This window comes from Ursus maritimus, unplaced genomic scaffold (assembly GCF_017311325.1).
Source record: "Ursus maritimus isolate PB19 unplaced genomic scaffold, ASM1731132v1 scaffold_10, whole genome shotgun sequence".
In the NCBI taxonomy this organism is placed as follows: Eukaryota; Metazoa; Chordata; class Mammalia; order Carnivora; family Ursidae; genus Ursus; species Ursus maritimus.
The window spans coordinates 3,180,824-3,202,066 of NW_024423344.1; the positions used below are offsets into that span (position 1 = coordinate 3,180,824).

The window sequence follows — 21,243 nt, forward strand, 5'->3', positions numbered from 1 at the left end:
CCAGGCTTTTGTTCTCTGGCGGCTTTCCCTGGCGGTTTGCTGTGCCTCTTCTGAGAGTCAGAGCAGCAATGGCCGAATCTCAGCCTCTGTCTCAGAACAGAAGGATTACGGACCATTCTCCACTGATGTTCTGGCCACTTTAACTCTGTTTCTGTTGGTGCTGCTGAACCCTGCAGGGTCCCGGGATGTGCGCCCCACACCCGGCGTCCAAGCCCTCACTTCCAGGGCCAGCGTGTCTCTGTCCTTTGTGTTTCTAATACCGCCAGTCGCCCCCGCGTGCTCTTAAGCTCCGGCCCTCAGTTTGGTCGAGCGTGTTCCCCAGCTCACGGTCTCAGTCTGCACTCTCGCGGGTGCCAGTCTGTGAGTCCGCTTGCTCCCCCGTGCAGGTGGCTACCGCTTCCTGGCGCCCGAACGCGGTGGCTCCCTCCCCCTTCCATTTATCTTCCGATATCTGTGCGTGGTTTCATGCCTCCCGCTTCGTACCTCAATACTCAGCGCTGGAGATGTTCATTTGTAGACATCCAGATGTATCTTCATGCGTCTCAGGCTGATTCCGTGGATGTTCAGGCTGGTCTGGTACCTATCCAACTCAACTCAGGGGACCGGCTGAAAAAGGGGTCCCCTACTCCTTCGCCATTGTAACTCTCCTCCCTGCAACAGATTTCTGTACACTGATTTTGTATCCTCTGACTTAACTGAATTCGTTTACCAGTTCTAGCAATTTTTTGGTGGAGTTTTTTGGATTTTCTATATAGGGTATCATGTCATCTGCAGAGAGTGAAAGTTTAACTTCTTCCTTTGCAATTTGGATGCCTTTTATTTCTTTTTCTTGTCTGACTGCTATGGCTAGTAGTTCTAATACTACGTTAAGTAACAGTGGTGAGAGCAGACATCTTGTTTCTATCTGTAGAGGAAAAGCTCTCAGTATTTCCCCATTTAGGATGATATTAGCTGTTTATTTTTCATATATGGGATTTATTATGTTGAGGTACGTTCCCTCTAAACCTACTTCATTGAGGATTTTTATCATGAATGGATGTTGTGCTTTTCAAATGCTTTTTCTGCATCTACTGAAATGATCATATGGTTATTATTATTTCTTTTATTAATGTGATATATCACAATTGATTTGTAAATATTGAACCACCCTTGTAATCCAGGAGTAAATCTCACTTGATTGTGGTGAATAATTTTTTTAATGTATTGCTGGATTTGGTATGCTAGTATTTTATTGGGAATTCCTGCATTTATGTTCATCACGGATACTGGCCCGTAGTTCTCTTTTTAGTGGTGTCTTTATCTGGGTTTGGTATCAGGGTAATGCTGGACTCATAGTATGAATCTGGAAGTTTTTCTTCCTTTTCTATTTTTTGGAATAGTTTGAGAAGAATAGGTATTAACTCTTTAAATGTTTGGTAGAACTCGCCTGTGAGGTCATCTGGTCCTAGACTTTTGTTTGTTGATTACTGATTTAATTTCTTTGCTGTTTATTGGTGTGTTCATTTTCTATTTCTTACTGTTTCAGTTTTGGTAATTTATATGTTTCTAGGAATTCAACCATTTCTTCCAGGTTGCCCAATTTGTCGCATCAGGTTATCTTTTTGTTGTTGAGTTGTAGAAGTTCTTTAGATATCCTGATATTAGATAGACCCTTATAAGGTATAAAATTTGCAAATATCTTCTACCACTCTGTAGGCTGTCTTTTCACTTTTTGATAGGGTCCTTTGATGCACAAAAATTTTTAACTGTAATGAAGTCCAATACATCTAATTTTTCATCTATTGCTTATGTTTTTGGTCATAAGAAATCACTGCCAAATCCAATGTCATGAAGCACTTCCCTTTTCATGAAGTGCTTCTAAGAGTTTTACAGTCTTAGCTTTTACATATAAGTCTGATTATTTCAGTTAATTTTTGTATATGGTATGAGATAGAAGTCCAACTTAATTCTTTTACATGTGGATATCCAGTTGTCCAAGCACCATATGTTGAAGAGACTTATGCAAAGGAAATCATTATATACATGTTTAGAAAACAGCTTTTTTTTTTCTTTTTAAAGTGGCGCACTTGTCATAACCAATATAGGTCTGTCATAATTTTTACTAGCTGTTTATTGCATTGTATGTGCCACTGTGCAAGTATGTATACACACAAATATTTTTTTAGGGTAGCAAGCAAGGTTACCTTATTTCTTCATTAACATGTATTCCTTTTCCCCCCATTCTTGTGTTTGTCACAGAAAAAAAGTGAAAAGGTCTGAATTTTCCCATGCCTATTACCCGTAGGGAAATCCTACATATGACATGTGAGCTAGCCAAGGTCGCCTGCATAATATAATAAATGTGCCGTTAAGATATTTAGATTGTTTCCAATTTTTTTTTTTACTATAAACACTGCTGTGAGATATACTGTTATATACTTATCTTTATACACTGGTCATTATAAATTATTATTCATTTGCTAGACCAAATTACATTTGCACTTAAAGTCTGTTAGACATCTATGCAATTTACATCAGCAAACAACAGTGTAGAAGAATGCTCATTCCCTCACACCTTGGAGAACACTAAAGATTATCAAACTTTTTTATCTTTGCCAATCTGGTAAGAAATAAAACAAAACAAATCACTATTATTTCAACTTGCATTTTCTTGATTATTCATATATGTTGGTCATTTGTATTTCTTCTGCTAACTGCCCCTTCATGAACTTTGCCTATTTTTTCTACTGAGATGTTAGTCATTTAAAAAAAGAGTAACGGTAGTCAAGTTTACTACAATTTTCTTTTATGGCTTTTGGAACAGAACTACATTGTTTACCTCAGTAACATAAAAACATTTAACCTACATTTTTTTTTTTCAAATCAGGTATAATTAACATAAAATACATTAGTTTCAGGTGTAGAACATAGTGAATTGACATCTGTACACATTGCAAAATGATCACAATAAGTGTAGTCACCATCTTCTACTTTACAAAGTTAATACAATATTATTGGGTACATCCCTAATACTGTACATTACAGCCCAATGACTTACCTTCTCCAATTCAGTAAGTTGCCCTTCTGTTTAGCTGAGGGTTTCCTTTTGTAACTTAAAGTATGTATTTTGTGATCCCATTCCATTTCCTCCAAACACACCTCCCCTCTGGTAACCACCAATCTGTTCTCTGTATCTACGAGTCTTGGGTTTTTTGTTTTGTTTTTTAGATTCCACATGTAAGTAAAATCCTATGGTATTTGTCTTGCTCTGACTTATACTACCTAGAATAATACCCTCAAGGTCCATCCATATTATTGCAAATGTCAAGATTTTCTTATGACTGACTCATATTGGGTATATAAACCACATCTTTTTATCCACTTACCTATCAATGGACACTTAAGTTGTTTTCATACTTTGGCTTTGTAAATAGTACTGCAATGAAAAACAGGGCACATATACCTTTCTGAATTAGTGTTTCTGTTTTCTTTGGATAGATACCCAGTAGTGGAATTGTTGGATCATACTGTAATTCTATTTTTTTTAAAGAAGATTTTATTTGGGAGACAGAGTGAGCGAGAGAGAGAGAGAGAGAACATAAGCCAGGGGAGAGGCAGGAGAAGGGGAAGCAGATTACCTCCTGAGCAGAGAGCCTGATGTGGGGATCAATACCAGTACGCCGGGATCATGACTGAGCCTAAGGCAGACACCTAAGTGATCAAGCCACTCAGGTACCCCCTGTAGTTCTATTTTTAATTTTGAGGAATCTCCATATGGTTTTCCACAGTGGCTGTACCAATTTACAATGCCACCAACAATACAAAGCGGTCCCTTTTCTCCACATCCTTGCCAACTTTTTGTTATTTCTTGTCATTTTGATACTAGTCCTTCTAATAGTATAGGTCCTATCTCATTGTGGTTTTGATTTGCATTTCCCTCATTAGTGACGTTGAGCATCTTTTCATGTGCCTGTTTGCCATCTCTATGTCTTCTTTAGAAAAATGTCTATTCAAATCATCTGCCCATGTTTTAGTTGGATTATTTTTCCTATTGGATTGTATAAGTTCTTTATATATATATTTTGGATATTAACCTTTTATCATATATATAAATTACAAATACCTTCTCCCATTTGGAAAGTTGCCCTTCTGTTTGGTTGAGGGTTTCCTTTGCTGTACAGAAGCTTTTTAGCTTGATGTAGTCTCACTTGTTTATTTTTGCTTTTGTTTCCTTTGCCTTCGGAGTCAGATTAAAAAAAATCACTAAGACTAACATCAAGGAGATTACTGCTTACGTTTTCTTCTTGGGAATTTATGGTTTTAGGTCTTACATTCAAGTCTTGAATCCGTTTTGAGTTATTTTTTTTGTATATGGTGTAAGATAGTGGTCCAGTTTCATTCTTTTGTGTGTAGTAGCTGTCCAGTTTTCCCAACACTATTTATTAAATAGACTGCCCTTTCCCCATTGTATATTCTTGCCTCCTTTGTTGAAAATTAACTGACCATATACATGTGGGTTTATTTCTGGGTTATCTATAGTTCCATTGATTTATGTGTTTGTTTTTATGACAATACCACACTGTTTTGATTATTATAGCTTCATAATACTGTTCAGAATCAGGCACAGTAATACCTCTGCCTTTGTTCTTCTTTCTTAACATTCCTTTGGCTATTTAGGGTCTTTTGTGGTTCTTTCCATAGAAGTTATAGTATTATTCTAATTCTGTAAAAAATGTCACTGGAATTTTGATAGGGATTGCAATGCATCTGTAGATTGCTTTGGGTGTATGGACATTTAACAATATCAATTTTTCTAACCTATGACATAAAATATCTTTCCATTTATGTGTGTCATCTTCAATTTCTTTCATCAATGTCATATAATTTTCAGGTAATAGATCTTTCACCTCCGTGGTTAAATTTATTCCTAGGTATTTCATTCTTTTCAATGCAATTGTATATGGGATTATTTTCTTGATTTCTCAGATATTTTGTTAATGTACAGAAATGCAACAGAGCTTTGTATATTAATTTTGTATCTTACAACTCTACTCAATTCACTTATTAGTTCTGAGAGTTTTTTGGTGGAGTCTATAGGGTTTTTTATATACAGTATCATGTCATCTGCAAATAGTGAAAGTTTTACTTCTTCCTTTCCAACTTGGATGCCTTTTCTTTCTTTTTCTTGCCTAATTCCTCTGGCTAGGACTTCCAATTCTATGTTGAATAAAACTGGCAAGAGTAGGCATCCTTATCTTGTTCTTGATCTTAGAGGAAAAGCTTTAGCTTTTCACCGAGTAAAATCTTAGCTGTGGCTCTGTCATATACAGCCCTTAATACATCGAGGTGCATTCCCTTTATACCCATTTTGTTGAGTTTTTATCATAAATGGATTTTGAATTTTCTCAAATGCTTTTTATGCATCTATCAAAATGTTATGATTTTTAGCCTTCATTTTGTTGATGTGGTGTATATCATCTTGATTGATTTGTGGATGCTGACCATACTTACATCCCTAGAATAAATCCCATTTGATCATGATGGAAGATCATTTTAATGTATTGCCAAGTTTGGACTATTAATGTTTTGTTGATTTTTGCATGTATGTTCATCAGGGATATTGGTCTGTAACTTCCTTTTCCTTCCTTCCTCCCTCCTTTTTGTTGTTCTTTGCTTTTGGTATCAGGGTAATGCTGGCCTTGCAAAATCAGTTTGGGAGCATTCCCTCCTCTTCAATTTCTTGGAGGAGTTTGAGAAGTATAGGCATTAAACGTTCTTCCAATGTTTTGTAGAATTCACCAGTGAAGCCATCTTGTCCTAGACTTTTGTTGGGTGGTTTCTGATTACCGATTCAATCTCCTGCAATATTTGAGGCATGCCTGCACTCTTGGTTGGAAGGTGTTTTCCTTTCATTACTTTGGATATGTCATGCCACTCCCTTCTGGCCTGCATAGTTTCTCCCATGAAATCTCCTAACAGCCTTATGGGATTTCCCTTGTATGAAATAATTTTTTTTTCTCTTTCTGCTTTTGAGATTCTTTAACTTTTGACATTTTAATTATAATGTGTCTTGGTATGGATCTCTTTGGATTCATCTTAACTGGAATGCTCTAAACTTCCTGGACCTGGATGTCTATTTCCTTCCCCTAGTTAGGGAAGTATTCAGCCATTATTTCTTCAAATACATTTCCTGCCCTTTCCTCTCTCTTCTCCCTCTGGGACCCTTATAATGCAAGTGTTACTCTATATGATGTTGTCCCAGAGGTCCCTTAAGTTATCTTTATTTAAAAAAAATTTTTTTTTTCCTTTTCATTGCTTTGCTTTGGTGAGTTTCACTGCAGTCTACTAGATCGCTGACCTGTTCTGCTTCATCTAATCTGCCACTGAGCCCCTCTTGTACTTTTTTTTTCTTTTTTAAGAGAGGGAAAGNNNNGAGAGAGGTGGGGAGGGGCAGAGGGAGAGAGAGAATCTTAAGCAGGCTCCACACTGGGTGTGGAGCCTCATGCAGGGCTCAATCTCATAACCCTGAGATCATGACCTGAGCTGAAATCAAGAGTCGGACGCTTAACTGACTGAGCCACTCAGGAGGCCCCCTTCTTGGTCCTTTCTAGTACTTTCTAACTCTGTTGAAGTCCTCACTGTGTTCACCACTCTCCCCCCGAGTTCCATGAGCATCTTTATGACCATTACCTTAAATTGTTTTTCAGACAGATTACTTTCCTTCGCATTATTAAGGTCTTTTCCTGAGGTTCTGTCATGTTCTTCTATTTGGAACATATTTCTCTGTCTCTTCATTTTGCTTGACTCTTGGTGTGTTTCTATGCATGTATTACTTGAAGTGGCTTTCTCTCTCACTCTTAAAGTAGTGCCTTCTGTAGGTGATGAAACTTCTCTTTCAACCTTACTTTTTTAGCTCTTTGTTGTCTCTTGAAACTTCATGATTATTCTTGATATGACCCTACTGTTAGGGTGTGCCAAGACTTGCCTATTCCAAGGGGAAGAGTCTCATTTAACACCCAGTTTTGGGTTGATTGGAAGCAGACTCTTAGGCAGCAGCTTTCAAAATACAAAAGTATATACAATCCTGTGGGGGCTACAATCACAGTCTCTGCTGCCTCCAGACCAGGAGATTTAGAAGTGTCCCCTGGGCAACATTTGCAAAAATTGAGGCTCCAGATAAGTGTGTAAACTCCTTTCAGAGAGGTCTAGTTGAGATGTAGAAGGCCAAGGGGGTATGCAAGAATGGTGTGTCTCTAAGTAGGTTCCCTGGGAACACCTCTTTAATCTTTATATGCATGGGAAACCTGAAGCCCGACCCTGCTTTGCAGTGTCCTGATGGTGGTGACTTGCCAAGAACTGTCTGAGTGTTACATTCCCGTGGAGCTCAGGAATGCCAACCACTTTGGCCACCACTGCTAGGTGACTGAGCGGTGTCCCTTGTGTGGACTGCATGTATCTGCCGCTTTGCCTAGGCAGAGCGTATGGGGCAGGGCATGTTTGCTAGCTTCAGAAAAGCAGGGGAAATGTCTTGACTGTATGCCTGTGGGCTTTAGGAATGAAGTGGGATAGTACCTTGTCTGTGCGTGCATCCTGGCTTTAGGCTGGGCGCAAGAAAATGATAGCCCCAGCCAGAGAGTGGGGGAGTGCTGCAACTGCTTATGCTTACCAACTTTATTTAGGGAAAGAGAGGATGCCATGAATGTTGTGCTTGCCTGCCCCAGCTACAGAGTGGGGGAGTGCTGCAACCTTCTGTGCTCTCCAGCTTCCTCAAGGCAGTGGGATGGTGTGGCGACTGCTTTTCCCCACCTGTTTTAGCAATGCAGCAGGAGGGTGCTGCCTGTGAGCCCACCCACTTGTGCTAGCAGGGTAAGTGGAGAGTGAAAATTGACTTCTGCCAGCACCTCTATCTCCAAGGAGAGTTTCGATGGTCCCTTGCCTTTCCAGCAGATGCTTTTAGATTGCCAAATGAATTTCTTTTACAATAGAGTCTTGGCACTTTTAAAACTACTATTTTTCTGCTGGGTCTCGGGGAAAGTGGGACTACATGTGAGCCCTTTAAAAGGGGCATCTCAGTTTCCTATAGCACTTCGGGTCCCTTAGATAACAGCCCTTTTGCATTTTCTAAGCCAGATATTTTCGGGGCTTGTCTCTCTGGTTCAGATCCCAGGGATAGGGGTGCCTTAGGTGGGATACCATCCCCTCACTCTTCCAGGAGAAATAATGGACTGGTGGGAATCCTCACTGTTGTGTCAGTGCTAGGGTGGGGTTTCTGGTAAGACCATTATCTCTGACTCTCCTACCTATCTCAATGTGGTCTCTTTGTCTTTGGATGTGGAGAAACAGTTCATCTAGTTCTCAGATCTTTTTCAGAGGGAAATGATCCATATGTAGCTGTAGATTTGGTGTATCTGTGGGACGGGGTGAGTTCAAGATCATCCTATGCCGTCATCTTGCAGAAGAGACCCACATTTTCTTAAGTATTCCCATCGTTTGATTTTTGACATTATCTTTGATTCCTCTGGAATTTATTTGCTGTAAGAATTGATATAAACACCCAGCACTGTTTAGTCAGTCACACCATTAGTGACAAACAAAGATGTAGTAAATGCCCATTATGCGTCAGACACCATGTTGTTAGGTCTTGGGGCTTCACAATTTTCTGTTCCTGTTGGGTAACTGGGCATTCAACAAGTTATTAAAAATAATAATCCAAGCATGAAAGTATTGGGAAGAAGTTCAAGGAGCTTTGGGAGCATATAAACTGAATCTGACTCACTTAGCTGCTCAGAGAAGGCTTTCCTGAGAAAAATACCACTTAAACTGAGATCTAAAGTTTGAATCAAAGTTAGGAAAATAAGAAGCGGCAATAAACATTCCAAACAGGAAACCTGTATAAAGGCCTGAAGGTGCTAGAGAGCATGGTGCTCTATGACTGGGATGTAGACAGCAATAATAATAAATATAATAGCAAATAAATATACACTGCTTATGTGTTAAGCACAGTTCTAAGAGATTTAAATAAATTAACCAATTTAATCCTCAAAACAACCTACTGAGGTAGATTACTATTATTCTTTTATTCAAGATTTTATTTTTAAATAATCTCTACACCCAACGCAGGGCTCAAACTCAACAGATCAAGTTGCACACTCATACTGACTGAGCCAGCCAGGCGCCCCTATTATTCTCATAACGAAGAAACTCAATTTAATGCAAAGAGAAATACACTAATTTGCCCAGAGCCACACAGCTATTAAGAGATGGAGCAGCATATGAATGTAGGTAGTTGGTCTTTCCAAGTCTGAGGTTTTTTTTTCTTTTGATGATTCATTAGTCATGTATAATACCCAGTGCTCATCACCACACATGCCCTCCTTAATACTCATCACCTGGTTACCCCCCTCCCCCCTCCATTCTGTAACCCTCAGTCTGTTTTCTGGAGTTCAGAGTCTCTCATGGTTTGTCTCCCTCTCTGATTTCTTCCCATTCAGTTTTCCCTCCCTTGCCCTGTGGTCCTCCATGCTATTCCTTATGTTCCAACATATAAGTGAAACCATATGATAATTGTCTTTCTCTGCTTGACATATTTCACTTAGCATAATCCCCTCTAGTTCCGGCCATGTCAATGCAAATGGTGGGTATTCATTCTTTCTGATGGCTGAGTAATATTCCATTGTAGATATGAACTGCATCTTCTTTATCCACTCATCTGTTGAAGGACATCTTGGCTCCTTGCACAGTTTGGCTACTGTGGACATTGCTGCTATGAACATTGCGGTGCATGTGCCCCTTCTTTTCACTACATCTGTATCTTTGGGGTAAATACCTAGTAATGCAATTGCTGGGTTATAAGGTAGCTCTATCTTTAACATTTTGAGGAACTTCCATACTGTTTTCCAGAGTGGCTGTACCAACTTGTATTCCCACCAACAGTGTAAGAGGGTTCCCCTTTCTCCACATCCTCTGCAACATTTGTTGTTTCCTGCCTTGTTAATTTTTGCCATTCTAAGGTGTAAGGTGGTATCTTAGTGTGGTTTTGATTTGCATTTCCCTGATGATACTGAACATTTTTTCATGTGTCTGTCAGCCATTTGTATGTCTTCTTTGGAGAAGTGTCTGTTCATGTCTTCTACCCATTTATTGACTGGATTATTTCTTAACCACTGTGCTATACTGCAGAGAAAATGGTAGAGCTGGAGGCTGGAAGAATAGTCGGCCTGAGGGTAGTTAGATCATATCTGTGCTTTTAGGTCATCCTGGCTATAATGCGAAAATGAATTAGAAAAGACAGGAGCAGACGCAGAGCGATCAGTCAGGAGGCCACTGCAGTAACTCACATGAGAAATGACAGTAGTGTGATAAAATGACAGTTGTGAAAACAGAACAAAAAAGGAAGGATCTGAGAAACTTTTAAGAGGTAGAACAGAGAGTAGCTAGTGACTAACTGGATATAAGGGGTAATGAAATGTTGAAGATGCCTCCTAGTTTTCTGGGTTACTGAAAAGTAATTTGGTAATTAGTTTTTTTCCTACTGATTACTGATTTTTTCCTACTGATCTTTTTTCCTACTGATTTACTGGGTTTATATTTTGACTATTCTATTGCTCACTACACCATTTCATTATCCCTCTCATTAACCTGCATTTTCTAGAATGTTCTTGGCTATTCTCTCATGTTTACTCTCCCAGATGAAGTTTAGAATCATTTTGCCAAGTTTCTGTACACCTCCTACCTCCCCAACACTATCACCAAAGAAGAAACCATTCAACCCCTGACCCCAAATGCCAAAACACAACCAAACAAAATGGAAATCAGGTGCTCAGGTGTTGAGTTCTGATGTAGCCTGTATTGAATTCATAGATTAATTTACTGGGGATTAGCCACTTTACAATGCTCACTATCGCTACCTAAGAATAAAGCCTGTCTTTATTTCAATCTTCTCTTATGTTCCTCAATTAAAATTTATTGTTTATAGTTTTCTTCATGTAGATTCTTTTTTTTTTTTTTTTTAAGATTTTATTTATTTATTTGACACAGAGAGAGAGAGAGACAGCCAGCGAGAGAGGGAACACAAGCAGGGGGAGTGGGAGAAGAAGAAGCAGGCTCCCAGGGAAGGAGCCTGATGTGGGGCTCGATCCCAGGACCCCGGGATCATGCCCTGAGCTGAAGGCAGACGCTTAACGACTGAGCCACCCAGGCGCCCCTCCATGTAGATTCTTTTAAGTATTTTTTTTGTTTTGTTTTTAAATTTTTCTATTTGTGCATAGTTGATACACAATGTTACATTAGTTTCAGGTGTACAACAGTGATTCAACATCTCTATATGTTATGCTATGCTCGCAAGTGTGGCTCCCATCTGTCATCATCAACACTATTACAATACCACTGACTATATTCCCTATGCTGTACATTTTATTCCCTAGATCTTTAAAATACTAACTTTTATTTTTCATATATCTTAAAAGCTGGTTAATTATCAAATGTTCAGTGTCATTAATATAAACCTCATCAAAATACATTCTAGTTCATGCTTTTGGTATATAGTATGGTATTTATTTTCAAGGGTAAAATTTTATACTAAATTAACTGTATTTGTTTTACCTAAAATATTTGCTTTTGGAACTTACTAACCATGTTTATTAAAAGTCATTGTAAATCTACTGGCCAATTAAAATATGGTAACTGCTTTCTGACTTCCCACAGGAGAGTGAGATGACAAAAAAGCTTCTCCCCAAAAAGCAAATAGCTGGACAAAATGGTCAAAACACAACTATTTGGAGCATTGGGTGTTACATGCAAACAATGAATTATGGAACACTACATCAAAAACTAAGGATGTACTGTATGGTGACTAACATAACACAATAAAAAAAATAAAAATAAAAATAAACATAATTAAAAAAAACCACAACTATTCGGTGCTGTGGAATCCAACGAAGTGAGAAGTGTTTTTTAAATTAACTACTAAACTTTGGGCAGCACACAGTCTATGGCCTCCTTGCCTTTCCAGCTTTACCCTGTCGGAGTTCTACCAGAGAGTGTCAGGCTGTCCAAAACCAGTTTCCCTGTTGCTGATGGAGGGAGTTTACTTGGTGATCTTGGTGGCTCCTTACCTGAGACTGCAGGCCTCTTTGGAGCAAACAATGGACCGGCAGATGGCCAGGTACTTGAAAGACTGAGGAGCTGAGACAACCGTAAGGACTTGCCGAGCTCTCCATGTACCCCAGGAGAGCTCACATACAGCAGAGACCACACCAGCTCCAGCTGCCCACACATCCTTGGCTCAAAAGCTGACACAGGTGTGCACACTGGCAGGCTTAAAAAGAGCCTAAGTGTGAATGTACTCACACCTTATTATCTCCATTGTCTTAGTACAATCTCTGGCCAATCTCTAGCTGGACACTAAAACTGTGCAGACACAGGAATGACTCCTAGGAAGCCAGGCTAAAAATAAAAATCAAATAGATTTCCTGTGTAGTAATTTTTCCCTTGAGGGAAAAGAGTCCATTTATAATAGTAAAAAAGTAATGTCACCACGGACGCCCTTAAGAAACAAATTTCAGATGAATGAAAAAATTAAACATAAAAAACCAAAAGCATAACTAAACCAGAGGATAATATAGGTTAGTATTTATAACTGATTTTGATGTGGGGAAGACATTTTAAAAAATGAAAGTAATTAGATAAATAAAATTAAAAGACAAATAAATATGATCATGTAAAAAATAAAAACATCTATAACCAAAACATCATTAAAAAACAAATCTGATATATATTTCAATAATTTTAACAGATACTAGGTTAATATTCTTAAATATACTTTAAAAAGTACTCTTAAAAATACTCTTAAAAGTAAATATGAAGAAAAATCTAAAGAAATTCCTAAAGAACAGAAAATTTATAAAATAAGAAATACCTTGAAAAAGAATAACTGAGATACCTTTTCCCCTATCTAATTGGCACTGCTTAAAAACCAAAACAAAAACAGATACCAATCCTGGAGAGCCTGTTAACAGGGTGGCATGCTTACTCAATGGTGGTAGGACTGTAAATTGTTAAAACCCCTCCAGAAGCCAGTTTAACTATATGAATCAAAAGTCTTAAAAGTATCCATGCCTTTTGACCCAACAATGTCACCTTTAGAACGCTCTCCTAAATTTACATGTTTAACTATTTACTGAGGCATGATTCTACTAGCAAATATTTGGAAACGATCTTAACGATCAACAATAAAAATGTCATATTCATATGATTAAATATCTGTTCATTCATTCAAAAATATTTACCGAGCATTTAGAGCATGCTCTGGTGCTTTCCCAGGCTATGCAGATACAACTTATGTAGTAAAGAATTTACTGTACCTAGATAGAGGTCTGGCTTTTGTCCTGGGCTGCTGGGAGGTGATCTCTACGATAAGTGTCTTGTTTACTTGGGGGCCTTGGGCCATATCAGACTAACAATGAGGTTTAGGGTGGTGGCTTGGGTCATGGGGCATCAGCATGACCTCCAGAATGGCTAGAGATGGGGGTTAGCAACATGGGCAGCACCAAATTTATATAGCTGATCCTAAGAAAATCTCTGGACATTAGGGCCCTGATTGGCACTTCTCCATGTGTACTATTATACACCTTGCTGGGACAATTAGTGCTATCCATGACCCCACTGGGGAGAGGACAACTGGAACCTCTGCTTGTGGAACTTTCTGGACCTCTGCCTCATGTGTCTCTTCCTTTGGCTGATTTTAATCTGTATCTGCTCATTTTAAGAATCTGTACCCATGACCCTAACAACTTTCAGTGAGCTTTGTGAGTTCTGCCTGTGAATAATGGAACTCAAGGGTGGTCTTAGGGGTCCCTTGTACTTGCAACTGCTAACAAAAGTAGGTGGTCTTGTGGACTGCTCCCTAACTTCAAACAACTGTAAAGACAGCAATGATGTGTACAGTTCAGAGGAGGACACAGACAATTAATTATGCTAATGTGTGAGTGCTGTTATGATGGTGGACATACAGGCTAGGATGGGAACACACAGAATACATACATTGAGGAAAAGGGAACACCATTCAAGGACTGGGAAAAGAAGTCCAGCACAGGATTGCTCAAAGGGATGAAATGTAAGAAAGAACTGTGATTTTAATAATTTGCAAAATTTGAAGTAGAGATGCTCTAAGAAGATGAAATAATTTGGAAATTTAAGAAAACCTCATGGGAAGCGTACTGTGGAATTAGACACTTGCCAAAACTTGTCAAAGTTTATCAACAACCTTAGAAATATCATACCTTTTGACCCAGCAATCAAATTTCTGGGCAGTTATCCGTCAGATACATTCGCATATGTATAAAATGATATAATTACAGGATTACTAACTGTAGCATTATTTGCATTATCGAAAGACTGGAAATACATTAAATGTTTTTAAAGAGGGGAATGGTTACATAAACTAGTACATCCATACAACAAAGCACGAGGGCGCTGTTAAAAAGGAGATAATTAGACGTATCGAGGAAAAAATGGGAGAGTGTGAAACAATGTACTGTGCTGCTCCTTGTAGAAAAATGGTAAAAGAACACATGGATGTATTTAGTTACTTCTTTATAGATACACTTATACACACAGGAGGTATCTCTGCGCGAATATACAGGACACTGAAAGCACTCATTGCTCAGGGAAAACTGGGTAACTGGGAGGAAAATGCTCCCCTCTGTACATACTCTTGTGAAACTTCTGAGGTCTGGACCATGTGAATGCAGCACATCTATTCAAAATATTTAGAAAAATGAAGTTACTGATAACTTTCCCAGCTATCCGAGAATATTTATTTGACAAACAGAATAGAGAAACCACTGTAAATATCATCTGTCTGGAAATATTTAGTTTATTTGCACATACCTGGCACTCTGTTTCATTAGCTACTGTTGTCTTCAGGTCATCTTGTTTACTTATGATCTTCTGTAGCTAGAACGATAGCAAACATGAATTTAGCTGTGTGACTACTGGACTGTTCAAAATAGCCTAAAAAACAGATACTAAGTTTTCACTGTAAAATATATACTAACTGTTAAATATTAACTTAAATTCTTTCTGCATTATAGCTAACACTGTTACTTATTTTTTCTTAAATCATGTAAGAATTAAAGGAGTACTTACATTATTACACTTTTTTGTAATACAAATTACAATTAAAAAATTACAATAAAAAATTACAATCATTTTTTCCTCCTAAGAAAGCTAGTTTACTTAATACATATTCCAAAGATATTACTCTATGAAAACTTCATGATTACCCTCATTCTTCAAGAGAATTTTGATTCATAATTTATTTTGTATCATTGATAGTTTATGGCCACATTTTCAAGTGCATAGCTTTTTTTTAAGAGAGGGAGAGAAAGGGGGGAGGGGTAGAGGAAGAAGGAGTTTTGTTTTTTTTTTTTTTTTTTGAGAGAGAGAGAGAGAATATCTTCGAGCAGGCTCTACACCCAGAGTGGAGCCTAACTTGGGGCTCGATTTCATAACCCTGAGATCATGTGAGGTCATGACCTGAGTGGAAATCAAGAGTTTGTAACTTAACCGACTGAGCCACCCAGGTGCCCGTCAAGCATATAGATCTTCAAAAGCTACTTATACCATATAAAAATGGTCTTCTCCTTATGCATTTATAAGGCATCAAAATAATTTTTAAAATATATTTTATTTATTTATTTGAGAGAGCGTGAGAGAGCAGGAGCAGGGGGAGAGGTAGGGGGAGAGGCAGAGAATCCCAAGCAGACTCTGAGCTGAACCCAGGTGCCCCAAGCATCAAAATAATTTAAAAACCTACATTTCTGCCAATTATAAAATTGTTAATAGTACCTTGAGACTGAATACACTTAAAAACCTACCTTTCAGAGTCATTTGTACCAATCCTCATATGGAAAGCAAATTAAAAAAAAAGTTTTAAAAAATTAAATGTAGAAAAAGCATTTGACAAAATACAGCATCCTTTCCTGATTAAAACTCTTCAGAGTGTATGGATAGAGGGAACATTCCTCAATTTCATAAAAACCCATCTATGAAAAGCCCACAGTGAACATAATTCTCAGGAACATGACACTCTCACCACTATTGTTCAACATAGTACTAAAAGTCCTAGCATCAGCAATCAGAAAACAAAAAGAAATAAAAGGTATTCAAACTGGCAAAGAAGAAGTCAAACTCTCTCTCTTCACAGATGACATGATACTTTATGTGGAAAACCCAAAAGACTCCACCACCAAATTACTAGAACTCATACAGCAATTCAGTAATGTGGCAGGATATAAACTCAATGCACAGAAATCAGTTGCTTTCCTATACACTAACAATGTAACTGTAGAAAGAGAAATTAGGGAATTGATTCCATTTACAGTAGCACCAAAAACCATAAGATACCTTGGAATAAACCTAACCAAAGAGGTAAAGGATCTATATTCTAGAAACTACAGAACACTGATGAAAGACACTGAAGAAGACACAAAAAGATGGAAAAACATTCCATGCTCATGGATTGGAAGAATAAACATTGTTAAAATGTCTATACTACCCAGAGCAATCTATGCTTTCAACTCCATCCTTATCAAAATACCAATGTCATTTTTCAAAATGCTGGAACAAACAATCCTAAAATTTGTATGGAACCAGAAAAGACCCTGAATTGCCAAGGAAATGTTGAAAAAGAAAAACAAAGCTGGGGCATCACACTGCCTGATTTCAAGCTGTATTAAAAGCTGTGATCACCGAGACAGCATGGTACTGGCACAAAAACAGACACACAGATCAATGGAACAGAATAGAGAGCCCAGATATGGACCCTCAACTCTACAGTCAACTAATCTTCAACAAAACAGGAAAAAATATCCAATGGAAAAAATACAGTCTCTTCAATAAATGGTGCTGGGAAAATTGGACAGCTCTATATAGAAGAATGAAGCTTGATCATTCTCTTACACCATACACAAAGATAAACTCTAAATGGATGAAAGACTTCCATGTGAGACAGGAATCATAGGCAGTAACCTCTTTGACATCAGTTTCAAGACACGTCTCCAAAGGCAAGGGAAACAAAAGCAAAAATGAACTTTTGGGACTTCATCAAGATAAAAACCTTCTGCACAGCAAAGGAAACAGTCAACAAAACAAAGAGGCAACCCACGGAATGGGAAAAGATATTTGCAAATGACATTCCAGATAAAGGGCTGGTATCCAAGATGTATAAAGAACTTCTCAAACTCAACACCCAAAAAACAAATAATCAAGTCAAAATGTGGGCAGAAGACATAGTTCTCCAAAGAAGACATATGAATGGCTAACAGACACATGAAAAAATGTTCAACATCATTAGCCATCAGGGAAATTCAAATCAAAACCACACTGAGATACCACCTTACACCAGTTAGAGTGGCAAAAATTAACAAGGCAGGAAACAACAAATGTTGGAGATAATGTGGAGACAGGGGAACCCTCTTACACTGTTGGTGGGAATGCAAGTTGGTACAGCCACTCTGGAAAACAGTATGGAAGTTCCTCAAGATGTTAAAAATAGAGCTACCCTATGACCCAGCAATTGCACTACTAGGTATTTACCCCAAGGACACAGATGTAGTGAAAAGAAGGGGCACATGCACTGCAATGTTCATAGCAGCAACGCCCACAATAGCCAAACTGTGGATGGAGCCGAGAAGCCCTTCAACAGATGAATGGATAGAGAAGATGTGGTCCGTATCTACAATGGAATATTACTCAGCCATCAGAAAGGATGAATACCCACCATTTGCACTGACATGGCTGGAACTGGAGGGGATTATGCTCAGTGAAATAAGTCAAGCAGAGAAAGACAATTATATGCTTTCACTTATATGTGGAACATAAGGAATAGCATGGAGGACATTAGGAAAAGGAAGGGAAAAATAGAGGGGGGGAATCAGAGGGGGAGATGAACCATGAGAAACTACGGACTCTGGGAAACAAACTGAGGGTTTCAGAGGGGAGGGGGGCTGGGGGATGGGTAAGCCCAGTGATGGGTATTAAGGAGGGCAAGTATTGCAAGGAGCACTGGGTGTAGTGTGCAAATGATGAATCATGGAGCACTACATCGGGAACTAATGAAGTACTGTATGGTGACTAACATAATAATAAAAAAAGAAATTCAAATAAATTATATCAAATGGTATGTATTCTTTGTGGTATCATCTTCTACTCTGCCTAATCGTTTTGAGATTCATTCACGTTTGCATATAAGTAGTCTGTTCTTATTTATTGTTGAGCTGTATCCCACTGTATAAATATATTACTACTTATCTATTCACTTGTTGATAGATGTTTGCACTGTCTCTAGTTTTTGACTGCTGTGAATCAAGCTACCAAAATTTTTTTTTCCAGCTTTACTGAGGTATACTTAATATACAAAAAATTAAACACACTAATGTGTACATTTTGATGAGTTTGGACACATGCATACATCTGAGATACATCAAGGTAATAAACATATTCATCACCTCCAAAATATTTGTGTGTTTTCTTTTTCCTTTGGTGTAAGAACACTCAGGATATGATGTACCTTCTTAAGTTTTTAAGTGTACAACACTGTACTCTTAACTATATGAACTATGTTGTACAGGAGATCTCTGCCATAAGCTTTCTTGTATAATTCTTTTGTGTTTTTTTTTGTGGATATATTTTAATATTTCTCTTGGATGAATTCCAAGGAAGGGAACAATTAAGTCCTTCTTAACTTTAAATTATTAAGTTGTTGAGTTCTTCATATATTCTGGATACAAGTCCTTTGTCAAATATCTGCTTGGAAAATATTTTCTTCCATCCTATAGTTTGCCTATTCATTTTCTTTCTTTCTTTTTTTTTTTTTAAAGATTTCATTTATTCATTTGACAGAGAGAGAGACAGCCAGCGAGAGAGGGAACACAAGCAGGGGGAGTGGGAGAGGAAGAAGCAGGCTCCTAGCAGAGGAGCCTGATGTGGGGCTCGATTCCAGAACACCGGGACCACTCCCTGAGCCGAAGACAGACGCTTAACGACTGAGCCACCCAGGCACCCCTGCCTATTCATTTTCTTAACGGGTCTCTGAATGAATAAAAGTTTTTGATTTGGATGAAGACTAACTTAATTTTTTTCTTTTGTGGTTATTGCTTAGTGCTCTAGGAAACTCTGAATATCCTAGATCCTGAATATATTCTCTTATTTTATTTTCCCAGAAGCTTAACGGTTTTAGTTTTTTAGATCTATAATCCATCTCAAATACATTTTTATACAGACACATCTTGCTTTATTGCACTTTGTAGATATTGCATTTTTAAAAATTGATTTGTGTCAACCCTGTATTGAGCAAGGCTCTTTGAGCCATTTTCCCAACAGCATTTGTTCACTTTGTGTCTCTGTGTCACAGTTTGGTAATTCTCGTAATATTTAAAGCCTTTTCATTATTTTTATATTTTAACTGCTGCAATCTCATGATAAAACTTTAACGGATTAAGAATTACTTCTTATGAATGAGCACAGAAAGTGGTTTCTTGAAATGGAATCCACTCCTGGAGAAGATTGTTGAAATGACAACAAAGGATTTAGAGTATTACATAAACTTAGCTGATAAAGTAGTCAGCAGGGTTTTAGAGGACTGAATCCAATTTTGAAAGAAGTTCTACTGAGGGTAAAATGCTACCAAACGGCATCATATGCTACAGAGAAATCATTTGTGAAAGGAGAGTCAATAAATGAGGCAAACTCCACTGTCTTAAGAAATTGCCACAATCACCCCAACTTCCAGCAACTACCACCCTGAGCCTTAAACACCCAGCAGCCTTAAACACTGATACGAGATCCTTCAGTAGCAAAAAAAAGATTACCACTCACTGAAAGCTCAGGTGATAGTGAGCATTTTTTTAACAATAAAGTATTTTTAAATTAAAGTATGTACATCGGTCTTTCAGACATAATGACATTGCACACTTAACAGACTATGGTATAGTATAAAAATAACTTTTATATGCACTAGGAAACCAAAAAATTCATTTGACTTGCTTTATTATGGTGGTCTGGAACTAAACCCGTGTTATCTCGAAGATATGCCTACATATGGGTTGAGGCAGGGGATTTAACTAGTTTTTTTCATATACATATACAATTATTCTAGTGTCATTTACTGAAAAGACTTTTCTTTTCCTATAAACTGAGTTGTTTTTACTGAGAATTAAGCAACCATGTACAGATTCTTTATTATCTTCCACTGACCTACTTACCCACCCTTAGATCAATATCATAGCATCACCGTTACTGTAGCTTTGCAGTAAGTTAAGGTCAGGTAGTGTGAGTTATCCACATTTGCTCTTGTTTCTCAAGATTGATTTGAGTGTTCTAGGTCTTCTGTTTTTACATATACACTTTAAAATCAGCTTGTTAATTTCTACCAAAAAAGCCTGCTGTGATTTTGCTTGGGAAGTTAAATCTTTAGACCAATTTGGGAAGAACTGACATCTTAACACTACTGAATCTTTTTTTTTTCTTAAAGAGTTTTATTAATTTGTTTGACAGAGAGAGAGAGAGAGAGAGCGAGCACAAGCAGGGGGATTGGCAGGCAGAAGGAGAGGGAGAAGCAGGCTCTCCACTGAGCATGGAGCCTGACGCGGGGCTCCATTCCAGGACCCTGGGATCAGGACCTGAGCCAAAGGCAGAAGCTTAACTGGCTGAGCCACCCAGGTGCCCCAACACTACCGAATCTTCTAACCATTAACATGATATATTCCTCCATTTATTTAAGTTTCCTTGAATTTCTACTGGCAATGTCTGAAGTTTTTGGTGAATGCTTTTGCTAAATTTATTTCTACTTACTTTATGTTATTTGATACCATCCAAAGGATAACTGATTTTAATTTCATTTTCCAACTATTTGCTACTAGTATGTGGAAATACAATTGATTTCTCCATACTGACATTCTATATTGAGAACTTCCTAAATTCACTTTTGGTTCTAGCAGCTTTCCTTTCCTTGTTGATATCTGTGGATAAAGTCAGATTTACTTCTTCCTTCCCAATCTTTTTATCTCCCCCAACTTGTATTGTTATTATTAGAATCTTCAGTAAAATGTTGAACAGAAGAGATAAGAAAATATAGCCTTGCCTTGTTTCTGATCATAAAGGGACAGCATTCTATATTTGATCTGTAGCATGATGCTAGCTTTAAATTATTTATAAATGTCCTTTATCATATTGAAAAATTTCTCTTCAATTTCTACTTTGCTC

At 37.9% G+C, this 21,243-nt stretch overlaps 1 protein-coding gene across 2 annotated transcripts in view; it reads right to left on the minus strand.

Annotated features, from left to right (window-relative positions):
- MICU2 (mitochondrial calcium uptake 2) overlaps positions 1-21,243 on the minus strand; it is a 212,795-nt gene that overhangs the window by 65,004 nt on the left and 126,548 nt on the right. For both annotated transcript variants that reach the window (XM_008692135.2, XM_040621386.1), the window contains exon 7: positions 14,869-14,934. In XM_008692135.2, the coding sequence (XP_008690357.2) occupies positions 14,869-14,934 (66 nt within the window). The remainder of the gene's footprint in view (positions 1-14,868; positions 14,935-21,243) is intronic.